We start from the raw sequence: 16,253 nt of genomic DNA on the forward strand, positions 1-16,253 counted from the left end.
TCTTTAGTGAGTACTAAATCTTGTAGTCATTCACATTCGGATTGTCTACGAAAATATAAACCGCCTTTCAAAAAATACCCAATTACAATGTATACATCTTTCCTCTATTGTTGATACGATCATATAACCAAGAAACATATACTAACGTATCAAAAAGCATATTTATATAATAATTATAGATTTTTTTGGTTTATCCTGACATCTAATCTAATAACAAAAAACATACCTAGTAAAACAAGTGATCACATATATTAACACAGACCAACATGTTTCCCAAATATAATCTTTCAGAATCTGGCCTTTGCATTAATATCATCAATATTTGCACTTAGCATGCATTCCCCCCCCCCCCCCCCTAAAAACTGAACATCAATCCACCCTATTAGAAGAATCTGAAATATGTAAAGCCTACCATAAACAGCATTATTCTTCCATCTGGGCACTTTGTCTCCTTCCAGACCATTATCACGGACAAATTGCCTCCCTAACTGTTAGTGTTCTCCATTTTTAATCTACTGACCTTCAGAATCATCATCTATTCTCCATTGTAAAAATATTTAATACTTTCAACCATTTTTTTTCCATAACCACACTCATCACGCCAATATTAACCTTCCTAATCTTGTTAGGTTTTTCCAGCTTTTTTCCCAATCTCACTTATTTCTAGTTTCTCAACAAACACAGTCAGCCAAAACATTCCCCCCACTAAAAGACCGCTGTTGTCAACTGGGCTGCCACCTTTTCCAAAACTTCATCCTTCTGGCTGTGTTCTCTAAGAACATTTATTTCCACGTTTATCATTATCTGCTGTATCTCTTTAATCAATGGGATATGTTCATATATCTCTTGCCACACTGCTTGATCATATACATTTTCATAATTTCCCTCCACATATGTCTTTTCCATAACTTAAAACAAGTACACCTTCAATTTCACACACACTGATCTTTAAAAATGAATCTCCATTTAGACCTGGAGTCTATTTTTCCATTTAAAAAGTACTACCTGTGACTTTTTAAATGCCCACTAGATGGTAGCATCCTGATTGCTTGATATTATTCAGGACTCCTCCCTACCTAATGTGACCTTAAATTATTCTAATGCACTTTATCTATTTACAAATTGGTTACTCATAATGTGCACCTTGCTTATCCACTATTGCAACCTCATTGTTTTTAATTTGATGTTTTAATTCTGTGTTGTGTTTTTTCACCTATTGTGTATATTTTATTATTGGTTTTGTTTTTTGTCCTTTGATGTTTTATATTTTATCTTTGCTTGTATTTTGATTTGCTGTAAGCCGCCCCGAGTCCCCTTCGGGGGAGATGGAGGCAGGATATAAATAAACTTATTATTATTATTATTATTATTATTATTATTATTATTATTAGCAGTTTAGAATTTCAAAATCAACTTAATTCAGTCAATTTCAGGTTGCTCTGGCAACAAGGCAATGTCAATCAGTTCCACTGCAGGACATCTATCTTTACAGAAGTAGGCACATACCTTGACATGCTGTGTTCGCTGGAGCAATCGCCGATAAAGGTTCCTTGTGTTCTCGTATTCTTCTTGCTCAATTTCAAAATCAATGTAGGATTTCCAAAGAACCTAAGGAAGGGGAAGATAGACTGGTCCTTAAGACTGGTAAATGTTTGCTAGATGCAGCAGCCCCTCTGATGATATATTAGCAGTACTATGGGATAATGAAATGGAAATGGTTCTTTTGAGTAGCCTATTAGATCTCAAGGAAATCTGATGAGGCTCAAGCAAAGTTTGCAAGATGTTTGATCATAATTTTCAGAATACTTGAGCAATTGTAGCTAATATGCTGTATGAAGGTTATAATGCAGCCTCTGAGATCTTGCCCCTAGACTTGTCCTTCTTTTACTTCTATGGGATGCAAAAGCTTTTAACTATATCTATATTAAACTCCCTGCAACTGAGGGAGAGGAAGTTGTGATCAATATGAGATTGATAGATACTGTTAATTTGGATGTCCAAAGTTGGAGATGTATTTCTTTATGGAATATCCATTATTCTTCTATCTGATCTTGCCACATTTCCCCACTTGATGTTGGTTTTAAAGGTAATATTTATAATAGCAGATTATTGATAGTGGTTTAAACAGACAGGTCTGCGACATTTGCCAAACTACCTCTGGAAAAAAAGAAGCTGTACAATTTAAAAGAAAACATGGATCTTTCAAGTTTTCCCTACACTATAGCTGATTTACTAAAAAAAATACTTCGTGTGTTCATGTTGGCTTTTACATATCATGCTTGTTAATCAATCAGACTTTGCACATACCAAAAATATGTAATAAAATGACCCATAGGCCAATTTAAAACTAGATAAATATAGACCATTATTGAATGATAATATCTCAAAACACATTGTATTCTTCTAGAAAAATGAGCAACACCCATTTACAATTTAAATCTTATGTATTACTTTTGTAAAATGTACTATCTCCTGAGGAAACAAACACACACTGTAGGGCACAGCACTCAAAGCTTGGACACAATTCACCTTACCTCTGGCATATCTAAACGTGGCTGGCCAATCGCCAATTCATAGATAGCTCTGGCCCTATCAATATCACCAAGAATGGTTTCTAACTCGGCAAATTTGATCCATGAAGTGCAGTTTTCGGGTGCAAACTCAAGAAACTTCTCGTATAGTTTTCGGCAACGATCAAATTCCCGCAGTTGCAGCTCCAGTTCAATGTAACCTTTAAACAACTTATTCTTTGGACATTTACCAATGGATGTTCCCTGTAATGAGGAGAGTAGGGAGTTTTTCTGAGACAGTGCCTACACTTGGAGTAGAAACAGGCTTTAAGGGGAGGAGGAAGCTTTATAAATTGTTAGGAGTTGCTAAACTTTGGTTCTCACTCCCATTTTAGCATTAATGTTTTCACATAATAAGGTGGCCCTGTGATACTTTAAATTGCCATCACCTAACAACATTAGCTGAGTTGTTGAAGGCTTTCATGGCCGGGATCACAGGGTTGTTGTATGTCTTTCAGGCTGTGTGGCCATGTTCCAGAAGTATTCTCTCCTGATGTTTCGCCCACATTAGCTGATCTTGGCTAATGGCATGTATGTTTAGAGAGACAACTGGAATCCGGGTTCTTCTAGGCATATAGTTAGTGAGTTAATTAAAAACCAGAGGCAACCATAAACATGTGCAGAAGAAAAAAGAATATTAAGATACTGAACAGAAATGGATGGCCAAAGGTCAAAGAGTTGTATGATGACACTAAAGTCAACTCTGAGGGAAGCCCTATCAGTTAACCTTCTGTGATTCCAGAGCTGATCAGGCCTAGGAAGGTTTTAAAAAATATCCTTACCATAACTTGCTTAAAGAAGCAAACTAAAGATGGAGTAATCTTATAGTCATTAATTCAATTTGTCAGGAAGAAAGTGACCTGAACCTCGCATTCAGCTTAGAAGCCACCAACATATCAGATCAGTTCTTATCTGGGGACAAATGCAAATAATCACTCGTGGAAGGCTGGTTAATCTAACATTAAGAGCTAGAAACTAAATGATAACATTGTTATCTGATAAAAAATTAAAAAATCAGAATCTTGACCTATATGCATGCTGGCCATTCATATTAGAAATATTCAATTGTATTAAAGCAGTTAGGAAACCAATGGCCTGGATTAATGTCATTATGCTTCTATTTCCTCTATTTTTTGATGCAGTAATGCAAAAGCAAAGCTTAAATATATCTATTTCAAGAGAGATAAGATGAAAGCCCATTTGATGATTTTATCTCCAACACAAAGGAAGTTACTTGTATAATAACTTCATTATGCTTACCAGTGCTCGTCTTGCAAGCTGTAGACTTTTCTGTCTGATTTCAAATTGAGCATATAGCAACCATATTTTGGCAAAGGTAAACTGAAAAGGGAAAACAATAAAAACATTTTGCTAAATAAATTCAGTTGTTGTAAAAGAACAATACTTTAAAAAATCAGAACTGAAGCAGAAATTCAGTTTAAGTGTGTGCCAAGCTTAACTTGTGCCAAGCTGTTTTTATTAAGAACCATTAAAAACTATCTTTGATAGTATTTTCTCCATTTTTTTCTATTTTTGAATTTAGCAATCCTGCACTCTCAATACCCCTATGTCCCCCCACCTAACATCAAGCACCACTGCACAGAGAACATGCTTTACATGCAAAGGTTTAAGATAAGGCCCATCTGAGTCTTATAGTTTAAGGTTTAAGATAAGACCCAAGATAAAATAATTGTTTATCTCCTTCTATTGCAGCTTCAAATTGAATAAGGCTCTAGCTATAAACCTATAGCTTACTTGGATCAGTGCCAAAATTGTGTATTTCATTTATTCTAAAATAACTAAAAATAAATAACTTTTGGACTTTCAGATGTTAACATGACCAGATTATAACATCTCTCATAAGCCTCACCTAGCATGGCTAATGGATAGTTACTGTAGGAGATGCAGTTCAAAACATTTGGAAGGAAAATATTCTTGAACAAAGAGAAATATAACAGCAATTGCCATTCTTTTGATTGTGTTCTGAGCGTGGAATACAATGTCACAGTCAATATTTTGGATTTGAGGAAGGCACATAGTAAGCACAGGGAATTTCCAAATATGAAAAAAAATCACATGTTGTGACTCTTTTGTTATAACATGTGTTTGAAAGCTCAGGGCACCATCTAGAGGCTATTTTTTTCACATATTCCCTCCCTGAAATGAGCATAGTTTAATAATATTTATGTGCTCGAGTATGGTAGTTCCACTTTAGCACTTCAGTGGGACTCCTCTAGGACTAAATGGGATAGTTTCTTGTTTGCTTAAGATATCATATACAAAGCTGGATTAGACTTGAGGAAGGAGATGTGAAATTTGGGAGAAGGAACAGCAACAATTTAAGATATGAAGATGACACCATAGTACTAGCAGAAAATAGCAAAGAATTGGAAAAATTAAGGAAATAAAGGAAGGAGCAAAGGGAGATTCACAGTTAAAGATTAATAAAACAAAAATAATGACCACAGAAAACTTACAAAATTACATAATGTTAAAGGGGGAGATGAAGACATTGAAACAGTTCAAGATTTTTCATACTATAATTAATAATCAATAATTAATATATTGTATGTATATATACTTGTAAACCGCCCTGAGTCCCCTTTGGGGTGAGAAGGGCGGTATATAAATGTCGCAAATAAATAAATAAATAAATAAATAAATACTTGGGCTTAGTCATTAATCAGAATGGGAGGTGCTGTCAAGAAAACAGAAGACTAGGACCTGGAAGGGGAGCTATGAAGGAACTAGATGAGATCTATAAGTGTAAAGCTATAAAATTAGAATTATTTATGCCATTATATTTCCAATTTCTGTGTATAGTTGTAAAAGCCGAACAGTGAAGAAAGCTGATGAGATAAGAATCAAATCTGAAATGTAGTGCTAGAGGAGTCCTGTACATTATTTGAATTGCCAAAAAGACAATAAATGATTTTTAGAGCAAGTCAGGCCTGCACTCTCCCTGAAAGTCAAATCAAACTGAGACTGTCATACGCTGGACATATTATAAGTAGACATTATTCATTAGAAAAGGCAATGATGTTTGAATACAGACTGGCTCTGACTTTTGGCCCAATGCTACTGGCCCTGTTGTAATGGCCACACAGTGCTTTACTGTTTTAAATGGGGTATAATATTGGTTTTTAAGTGTGTTTTTACGATCGTTTGTTTTACTATATTTTGTATTATATGGGGCATTAATCTTGCCATTATGTAAGACTGCTCTGGGTCCCCCTGGGGGAGAAGAGCGGTATATAAATTAAATAAATAAATAAAATAAAGATAGAAGGGAGCAGGAAAAAAGGTAGATATCATCAAAGGTGGAAAGATCCAATCAAGGAAGCTCTGGCCTTGAGTTTGCAAGATCTCAGCAGGGTTGTTAATGACAGGGTGACTTGATGGGCTCTCATTCGTAGGATCCAACATAAATTGAAGTTGACTTGATGGCAGTTAACAACGATCCAATTTGCTTCCTAATATTGTCGATTTATTTTAACAATAACAAATCCCGTTTCATGATCCCACTGTGGTAACCTTTGTTCCTGCATTTTGGTGAAGACACATTCTATTAACTCCATCCATGTGTTAAATAAATAAAAACTACAGTGGCAAGGAAACACCCCATAGCTAAGCAGCTTGTGGAGCCATTGGAAGCAGAGGAAGGTCAAGGAGAAGGATACAATTATTGGTAGTGTAAACAAGAAAGTAAACATGAACAGATTACTGTTGGGGCAGCATTACTAAATGTCTATTATAACAATGAACCCTTACATGAATGATTAAATTACAGAACATAGGCATCACACAGAGTTTATACCTTTTTGTGAGGGATGAGTTCAATGCATGCTTGATATACTTGTCTTGTTCGCTCTGGATCCTAAAGAGCAAGAAAATCTATGTTACGTAGTTGAAACAAAGACTCACAGTCAATTACAATTCAAAATGACCAAAAGAAAAGTGCCATCTTGTTTCCTATATTAGCCATACTATTTACGGTTGTCTTCCACATTCAGAAATGTAGGCTTTACATTTTCCAGTCTCGACAACAGGCTATCCCTTTATGCTTCTATTTTTTCCACATTCTATTTCTTTTTGTTAAGGAGTTCAAAATGTAAACTATACGTAGTTGCAAAGTGGGACTGTATATTGGAAATTTTGCATCATTACATTCTGCTCTACCTCAGAACAAAATTCAAAACCTTCTGAAACTCTTTTAGCTGCTTGAGGTACTGGGGCCTAACAGTATATCGCATTTCTTCAACCTGCAAATGCACCCAGTTTGTCTTCAGATGCTTCCAGTGCCTCAAGCAAGGCCGGAAGCAACCCAAGGGATATTTTTCTCAAGCATAAAATCATATCTCTGACACTTTCTCCTCAGACAAACTTATGGGATGACTACATTGTAGAAAAGGAGGGCTTTTTCACCCTTAAGGGCTGCTTTACCTTGTGGATAACCTCCTAGTAGCTGTGTGCCAGTGATGGTTGGGGACAAACTCATAGGAGCATCTTATTTATATTTTATCTAATCATATATTCTCTTCCTTCAATGAATGCTTCTATGAATGCTAGCTATGGTGGCCAAAGGAAGGCTGCAGGATAGTTTGTGAAGCCTGATGGACTACAACAAAGATTATTACTTCCTATTCCTGCTTTTAGGAACAGGCAGAATTTTTTAAAAATCCCAAGCCTTTAAAAACACTTACGTACTTATTTTAATACATCAATAACTGTTCTATAGCAGTTAACTTCAGTTATTACTGTACACTGAAATAATACTGTCATAAAAAGAGGGGAGAGGAGAAATTAAAAAAAATAGATATTATACAGCTTACCTGTACTTTTCCTCAACTTTATACACAAACTCAAATGAACTAAATTACAATTGGATACAGGCAGTAGCAATGAAATGCAAAACTCCATGCCTTACTTATAAAAGTTAAAATCTATTTGAAAGGATACTATATTTCCTACACAATTTAGATTTAGTAACCTGCCAAACGAAAGAAAAGACTTGGTAGTTACGTCTTTTACCTTTGCCTCTAGCTCTTCATAGAGTGCATAATTAATCCACAGATAGATGTATCTCTTCCAGTGCCTCTTTTCTTGGATTGGCGGCACATTGGCAATGGCTCTTTCATAAACTTCACGTACAGCATCAGGATCTGCATCACTTTCCACAAGCCGCAGGTAATCAAACCAGGCATCATAATTGTGTGGATTAGCCTTTCAGAGAAAATGGAGAAGAGTCTTAGGAGTACAAGTGGAGTCTGCTGCTCCTGTTTTCTTTTAAAACTAGGAAAATGTCAGCTAAAAAACCAGGAGTCAGATTTGTTTTTGTAATGTAGAATTCAATGCCATAAACAGTACTTGCATGTAGATTTTTAGCCATGTTGACTTTGCTTGGTAATATTTACTATGCTTGATGGCAGGAGGTCAGAATGATTTCTGCACTTTACATTACTCCTAGCCCTAAAATTAATTTAGCAGAATGAAACAAGCCCCACAACTGTATGTCAGAAAACAATCTGCAAAATAAACACAAAATATGAATAAGAAAATCTGATCAGTTATGCATAGAATTATAGAATTCAGCTTTTCTTGTCACAAGCGCTGAATCTTCAGTTAAAATGAGGCTCTGCTTATAATTGTGGAAACATCCTACAAATTGGTAATCCTGGCTGGTTGACATTCATACTATGCTCAAATTGTGGGAGCAGTACTCAGAGATCTGACTTTAAAATATTAAATAAATACTAACAAATTAAAAAAAAAAAGAAGGCTTGGTCTTCTCCTGTCCCTACAGTTCAGTCAGTGCACTTACCTTCACTTCTTCTTCATATTGGAATCTCCTTTTGCTAACAATAATATCCTCAATTCCTCTCCGGTCTCCAAACTTTTTCTCAAAAATGGTGTAATTTTTGAAGAGTTCCTGAGCCTCATGCTTTGGGATCCTGTCCAGGGCATACTTGTAGATTACTCTCACACGTTCAAACTAGAGGGGAAAGCAAAAGCTTAGAAGGAAAATAAATCTTCTTGATATATATGTTCCAACACTCTCTAGGGCAGTGGTTCTCAACCTATGGGTCTCCAGGTGTTTTGGCCTACAACTCCCAGAAATCCTAACCAGTTTATTAGTGGTTAGGATTTCTGGGAGTTGAAGCCCAAAACATCTGGGGATCCACAAGTTGAGAACTGCTCTAAGGCTATAATTATCAACTAAAGGTAGGTAAAAGATGCTAGGAAAAAGCTTTGCCTGTAATATAAGTAGCACATGACTATGTGGACCAATGATCCAATTCCACATTATTCACACTGATGGAAAGAATATCTGCTACTATTCATTTCCTGCATAAAAAAGGAGTTTCCCAACACTGGGGTAACTAAGTTGTGAAAATTACCACTGGTAGGAATTCTGCAAAGTTTTTGCTCAATATTTACACATGATTACTTTTGGCATTTTTTTGAATGAGAAGTGAACATAATTGTAGACAAAATTGTTTCATGTGCTAGGTGCAAAGTTGTTTTTTGCGCAATGAACAGCAAGCATGAAAAAGCAAAGGGAGGTTTTGCATTATTAAATAGTTTGCATTTTGCTAGCAAAAAGGATACCTCTTTCTGGTTCTCTTCAAATTTGGCAAAGGCCACATACAGATGTTCATTCATATGTTCTTCTCCAAAGAATTCCACGGCTCTCTCAAAAACCTTCCTTGCATGGGCAAAATAACTATGTTTTTCTTCAAAACGGGCATACTTGATCCAGTTCTTAACATCAGGATGCACAATGACAAGTGGAATGCATTAAGGAATTACCAAGTTTTTCATGACATTACCTGCTTTTAAAAAACAGTATGAATGATTATAAGAACACTAAAATGACCACCCACCAAGGAATAACAACATTGGTCTAGAGCCCTTTCACACTACAGATTTACTGCACTATGCCTCCAGTTCACCTGCCATGTAGTTTGGTGAGATGTTAGAGGTACTTCCGGCGGAATAACTTGCAATAATCTGCAAACCCCAAAATTCCATAGGAAGTTGCCATAGCAGTTAAAGTAGAATCAATGTGCTATAACTGTATAGTGTGTAAGGACCATATGTTTGTGGTGCAAATGATTTATTTTGTTTTCAAAAAAAAAAGGAAAACATTAACTCAAATAAACTATTTAAAAAAGGAAAAAAGAATGGAAAGATGGGAAACATTATAAAATATAGTATTTAAATTACGGAGCCATGTTAGTTAAATAGTTCTACACATGAGTCTATTATATCATCAAAGACACAGAGGGGAGGGAGTATTGTTATACATATTCTTTAATACAGGGAGGGAGTGAAGTAAGAGAAAACATCTTTCTCTAACAAGACATCTTATCTAATAAGAGTAACAGATTGTACTTCAGGGTCCACACTGATTTATGTTCTTATACTGTCCCTTCCAAACATGTTTATTGTGTACATGCAGCATTAATGGTGGGCGCTAACTAAATTATGAAAGACAATACTGTTTGTTGGTTTTTAAGAAGGCAACGAAGGCAAGTCAAGGAGACACAGATCATATTTTCCTCCTCAACAGTTAATTTTCTGTCTCCTACACTATCAAATAGGCAGGTTGTATTACACTATCTAACACAATTTGAAAAAAAAATCTGTTCCTGGTTTGAAAGTGTAATTTCCTGTATAATTGCGTGGTACTTACTTTGAAAGTAGTTGTTATTAGTCCATAAACTTCATCTTTGTGGCTGCCACAAACTATGTTGAATTGGTTGAGACTCTTATCAGATATTCATTGAAAAACTAGAGCAAAATATGCTGCAAGATGCCCCATAAAAAAACAAAGTTTTTGCAGTTTAATAAACCCTTTCCATGTTTTTATGATAGAACCAATTAGGAAATGACATTTATAACCCAGGAACAAAAATCATGTTTATATATAGTGTTATTGGAAGAAAAAAATATGAATAAAGTAAAGTTGATACTGAAATATTCTGAAAAGGATATATCTTTCATAAATAGCCCGTGCTCTGTCCACCTCCTTGTATCTCAGCTCAAAGTTAATGAAGGAATGCCAGGCTTGTTCCTCTGGCTGCCACTCCATCCAGCGCTCAAACACCTGGCGGGTCCCAGCAATGTTTCCCAACATCTCTTCCATGTAGGTATATTTGTACCTATGCAAGTAAAAGAAATGTAAGAAAGGGCAGATGTGTCATCTAACTGATGAAGTAATTTTACACAAAACTACAGCAAAAAATACATTCTAACGGGAACATATATTTCAGTTTACTGCTGTTTGAAAAGCAGCAAAACATGCTTAGCTTACCAGAACTGATTGACTCTTGGTAAAGTTGTGATGGCACGGTCCCAAATATTTCGAGAGTGATTGACTTGGCGGTTTTTCATTTCCATTTCCGCATACTTTAGCCAAAGGGTGACATTTCGGTAATCCACATCTAGAGCACGCTCGTAGATGGAACGAGCCCTGACAGCAAAACAGGGTTGAAATTAATGCATTTGAAATTCCAGTCTTAAGGTAATGATCACTATTGGTTATTTATACAGCAAATGATGCCCAAAGGAAAATAGTTACCTTTGTATTTCTTTGAGACTTTCCTCCCATTGTGCGTACTTGATCCAGTTGCTGATAACTGTACGATTTTTTCTTATGTTATCTTCAAAAGTCTATAGAAAAAGAATGGGGTTAATTTTTAAAATTCTTTTTAGAACAACAGTAACTTCACTGTATAACAAAAAAAAATATCAATACACAATCTGTCAACATAATCTATGTTTGGTGCATTTCTATTCCACATAGAGAAGTATTTAAACAAGTATCAAGCAGAATGAACAAAAACAGAACAACTCTGATGATATAATTCAGACTAGTAATTTTTCAGAATCAGAAACAAGATCAACAGTCTTTTCCTGCAGTGAAGCAGTAAGCTCATGATAGCTTTACAATAATATTCATGAGCAGCTACATGTAAAAGATGCTATTTAAGATTTCGTTTTCTTTACATCCAATTGTTTTCTCAAGGAACTTTGCTTTACAGGTTAATGTGTATTTTAAGAAACCGTGATATAAGCTCAAATAAATGCTATCAGTAAATCATTATATTTCTTACTTTTCTTTTGCGAAGCTTATAATCATTTAGTTCTTCTTCATCTGTGATCTTCTGCTGCGGGGGTGGGGGAAGAAGCTCAAGCTCTCTCTCCTTTGCTTCTCTTAAGAGCTGCTCTGCTGTGATCTGTACTTCTGCTGGGGCTTTGTTCTTTACCTTGGAGGGATGGGACAAGCAAATGTTAACAAATCATATTGAAATTTAGTCTGTATCTATGCAATGCTAAAAAGTAAACTAGCTTTAAAAATGAAATTACTAGACTTGGAAGGTACTTGGTTGATTTATTGAAATGAACTACAAATAGACTGACATAGCACATGAAAAAGAAATTGTCAGTTTCATTAATATTAATACTATATGTATGTAGAAGGGGTACAGAAATGACTTATTTAACAAACACTCAAGTATTGGCTTATACAGCATACAACCCACAGTACAACAAAAGTTAAAACAAGCTGTTAGCAAGGGATCAAGATGCCGATCCAGATCAAATATCTGCATCACCCATACAGTTTACCCCAATTGACTCCAAATATGCAGTTCTCAGCTGAGTTGCTTTATACTGCTGACCTGAAGGTTGCTGGTTCTAAGCCAACCTGGGGAGAGCGCAGATGAGCTCACTCTATCAGCTCGAGCTCCATGCGGGGACATGAGAGAAGCCTCCCACAAGGATGGTAAAAACATCAAAACATCCGGGCATCCCCTGAGCAACATCTCTGTAGATGGCCAATTCTCTCACACCAGAAGTGACTTGCAATTTCTCAAGTCCTTCCTGACATACAAAAAAAGTGGTTCTTAACCTCTTTTACCAGCTGTTAGTTTTCTGGGAGTTGAAGGCCAAAACATCTGGGGACCCACAGGTTGAGAAACACTGCTTTATATAGAAAAAGGGCCGTTTTGTATGTTATTTTAGCACTCTGGCCGGCCAATAAAAATGTAGTTTTAATTTAAGGATCCCAGTGTCTCTTGTGTATAATGCATGGTCCAAGGTATTTGTTTCCCTCTTTCTCATACAAGTTACAACTAAACAGTATATGTGTAAAATGATATCTTCTACCTCAGCGGCTCCACAGATACAAAATTATTCATTATATGGAACTTGGTTAAACCTTCCATGTTTTGACCATTGTATCCAGGTGTTCAAATCTAGTTCTGATAAATACGCTCCTGAGGTGTTTAGGCATTTCTGTCTTTAGATATTAGGTTGTTTGAAAAGCATGTTTAAAACGACTTAGGACCCTTCCACACAGCCATATAACCCATAATATCAAGGCAGAAAATCCCACAATATCTGCTTTGAACTGGGTTATTTGAGTCTACACTGCCATATAATCTAGTTCAAAGTAGAAAATGTGGGATTTTATTCAGCTGTGTGGAAGGGGCCTTTACCATTTCAATGAGCTGTATTTACTGAAGGTAGCAATGTCTTTTTGAGCTTCTTTGTATTCATTGTGCAACAATTTTTTGATCTAGTTCTTTTAAGAGATTTGGACATAGAATTGGAAGTCCACAACTCCTAATGTGTTTTGTTAACTGAACTAGCCAAGGGGTTTGATGTTGATTTTTTTTTGGTCTGGTCTAACAGGCAGTTTTAGTAGGCTATCATTTGTCAGCTCAATACTACCAAATCATGAGAGATTGCTGTGAGTTTTCTGGGCTCTATGGCCATGTTCCAGAAGCATTATCTCCTGATGTTTCACCCATATCTATGGCAGGCATTCCCTGAGATTTTGAGGCCTGTTGGAAACCAAGCAAGTGTGAAAGTTGCAATTGTCCACCTTGATTAGCATTGAATAGCCTTGCAGTTTCAAAGTCTGGCTGCTTTCTGCCTGGGGGAATCCTTTGTTGTGAGGTGTTAGCTGCCCTGACTGATTCATGTCTGGAATTCCTCTGTTTTCTGAGTTTTTTTATTTACTGTCCTGATTTTAGAGTTTTTTTAATACTGGTAGTCAAGATTTTGTTCATTTTCATTGTTTCCTCCTTTCTGTTGAAATTGTTCACATGTTTGTGGATTTCAATGGCTTCTCTGTGTAATCTGACATGGTGGTTGTTAGTGATCTACACTGGGACCACAAAACGCAGCATTGCCCAAATACGAATCAAGGAACATGAAAGGCACTGCAGACTTAACTCAACCACAGAAGTCAGCCATAGCAGAGCACCTGATGATCCAACCTGGATGCAGCATATTATTTGAGAACACAGAAATGCTGGACCACTCTGACAACCACCATCTCAGACTACACGGAGAAGCCATTGAAATCCACAGGCATCCGGACAATTTCAACAGAAAGGAGGAAAACTCGCAGCAACCCAGCGCTTCTGGCCATGAAATCCTTCGACAACACATCAAATCATGAGAGTTGCAATTTTACACAACCTGTAGCCGTTCCTTTAAAAGACAGTTGAGGTCCTCACCATAAACTACGAATCCCAGGATCCTACAGCACTGAGCCATGGCAGTTGAAGCGGTGCCGAACTGCATTAACTCTGTGCAGTGTGGATGCAACCTTCGAGAGTAGGCTCTGCTCAATCCAGTGCTGCGAAGAGGCCCATCACTTCGCTGCCTACACCCCCCTCCACTATCCCCTTCAGCACAAGCCTCCCCTTTTTCTGTTCCGAAGCCACAGCCCGAAGAGACTGAACCCCGAAGAGAAGCACACAGAAATGTCACCCTACCACTGCTTCCCGCCTTCTGCGCCCTCACCTTGGCTACTTTGGGGATCCGCTGTTTTCCAGCCGCCGTAGACGCCATTTTCGCAGCTCTTTCGACGAAATCCCCACCAAGCTCCACTTCCGCCTCCGTTTACGCCTCCCATCATTCCGCGCGGCCGGGAAGCTCGGCCTCTCCGTCGCCTTGGCAACGGGCACGCGCCGCGGTCCTGATTCAGTACTGTAAACCCAGCAGCATCTTTCGAGGCTTTCTTTGCTGAAAGGTGAGCACTGCGAGATGCATTGCAACTTTCCCTGTTGCAGCTCAAAAGCGATCAAAGGAATATGGGGAAGGTATTAGTGTTTAGCGGTACGTCCTGTCACACCAGGCACCCTCAAACTGCGCCCCCACCCCGCTGTTTGGGCCTCCAACTCCTAGAACCCCTGCCCATTGAACAAGCTGGCGAGGCATTCTTAGAGTTATAGGCCCAGACAGCTGGAGAGCCGCAGTTGGAGGGTGCCTGTGTCAGAGCATCCCTGTATTCGCTTTTATTTGTGTTTATTTTATTTAAGGCTAGCTTGGTTTTCCGGTGGCTCAGTGTGTTAAAGCACTGAGCTGCTGAACTTGCAGACCAAAAGGTCCCAGGTTCAAATCTGGGGAGCGGAGTGAGCGCCCGCTGTTAAGCTCCAGCTTCTGCCAACCAAGCAGTTCGAAAACATGCCAATGTGAGTAGATCAATAGGTACCGCTCCAGCGGGAAGGTAACGGCATTCCATGCAGTCATGCCAGCCACATGACCTAGGAGGTGTCTACGGACAACGCCGGCTCTTCGGCTTAGAAATGGAGATGAGCACCAACCCCCAGAGTTGGACACGACTGGACTAAACGTCAGGGGAAACCTTTACCTTTTACCTGGGTTCCTGGGGTTGTCCAGTTTATCTGACAAAATCATTTTTAATTGTACAAAATGCATAAGGTTGTTATGTTGGCAAGTTTGTTCTGGATGCATCATCGGTGGGGTTCAGTACACTCTCTGGCTGTAAGGTAAACAACAACCCACTATGGTGAGTCAGTCCCCTCAAACCCCTCCAGTAGGTTGAGTTAGTCATGGGGGTGTGCCAAGGTTGGACCAGGTCCATCATCACTGGAGGCAGGCCGGTAGCCAGGATTTTGATTGGGGGGGGGGGAGGCTGAGTCTGAGTGAAAGAGGATCTACCCTAGCAAACTTTTTGTATTGTTATCCCAATACCCCATGCATATGGGATATATTGAGCATGGTGATCAGATCATGATATGAATAAACATAACAGTTTAAATAATAAATGTAAGGCCTTCTTGTGGACCACCCTGAGAATTTGGGGGGGGGGGAGGGGCTGAAGCCTCTGAAGCCCCCCCCCCCCCGGGCCACATACCTGGCTGTAGGTCACAGTTTATTTGGTAGTGGATGAACTACAACTCCCAGAAAGGAAGGTCAGTTCCCGCCAAACCCCTCCAGTAATCACATTTCGGCATATCAGGTATGTGTGCCAAGTTTGGTCCAGATCCATCGGTGTTTGGGTTTACAGTGTTCTCTGGATGTAGGTGAACTACAACTCCCCCAAATCAAGGTGTTGGAGTTCAGAGTTCTCTTAGATTGCAGGCGAACTATACATCCCAGTGCCTATAACTCCTATAAATAATGGTGAATTCTCCCCAAACCTCTTTAGTATATTCAGTTACTGATCAATTCTTCTGTTTGCTGTATGCCATAGAAAAGAATAGGAAAGAGTTATGGGAGAGGCAGTGGGTGGATGTACTTCATAAAAAAGGAAAACCAGTCTGTTTAGCAAGCCTTGAGAATGCTGGTTTGTTAGTAAATGTTTTATTTTTATACCTATTCTATACACCTACATGCTCAGGGTCATGTAAGCAATTT

General features: G+C 38.0%; 2 protein-coding genes across 5 annotated transcripts in view; one reads left to right on the forward strand and one right to left on the reverse strand.

The window, feature by feature from the left end:
• Positions 1–14,518, reverse strand: part of crnkl1 (crooked neck pre-mRNA splicing factor 1) — a 20,938-nt gene extending 6,420 nt beyond the window's left edge. The window contains exons 1-12 of one of the 2 annotated variants that reach the window (XM_008109086.3): positions 14,394–14,518; positions 11,690–11,842; positions 11,155–11,246; positions 10,888–11,046; positions 10,569–10,735; positions 9,180–9,358; positions 8,392–8,562; positions 7,602–7,793; positions 6,388–6,447; positions 3,831–3,911; positions 2,535–2,774; positions 1,507–1,608 (exon numbers count right to left, since the gene is read on the reverse strand). In XM_008109086.3, coding sequence (XP_008107293.1) covers positions 1,507–1,608; positions 2,535–2,774; positions 3,831–3,911; positions 6,388–6,447; positions 7,602–7,793; positions 8,392–8,562; positions 9,180–9,358; positions 10,569–10,735; positions 10,888–11,046; positions 11,155–11,246; positions 11,690–11,842; positions 14,394–14,441 — 1,644 coding nt within the window. In that variant the 5' untranslated portion in view covers positions 14,442–14,518. The remainder of the gene's footprint in view (positions 1–1,506; positions 1,609–2,534; positions 2,775–3,830; positions 3,912–6,387; positions 6,448–7,601; positions 7,794–8,391; positions 8,563–9,179; positions 9,359–10,568; positions 10,736–10,887; positions 11,047–11,154; positions 11,247–11,689; positions 11,843–14,393) is intronic. The other variant, XM_008109087.3, reaches the window with a different exon arrangement.
• The window catches only part of cfap61 (cilia and flagella associated protein 61), a 132,126-nt gene continuing 130,363 nt past the window's right edge, over positions 14,491–16,253 (forward strand). For 2 of the 3 annotated variants that reach the window (XM_008109085.3, XM_062977911.1), the window contains exon 1: positions 14,494–14,622. The gene's annotated coding sequence lies outside the window, so the exon portion shown is untranslated. Of the gene's footprint in view, positions 14,623–16,253 lie in introns of all 3 variants that reach the window. The other variant, XM_062977912.1, reaches the window with a different exon arrangement.

This window comes from Anolis carolinensis, chromosome 4 (genome assembly GCF_035594765.1).
Source record: "Anolis carolinensis isolate JA03-04 chromosome 4, rAnoCar3.1.pri, whole genome shotgun sequence".
Taxonomy (NCBI): Eukaryota; Metazoa; Chordata; class Lepidosauria; order Squamata; family Dactyloidae; genus Anolis; species Anolis carolinensis.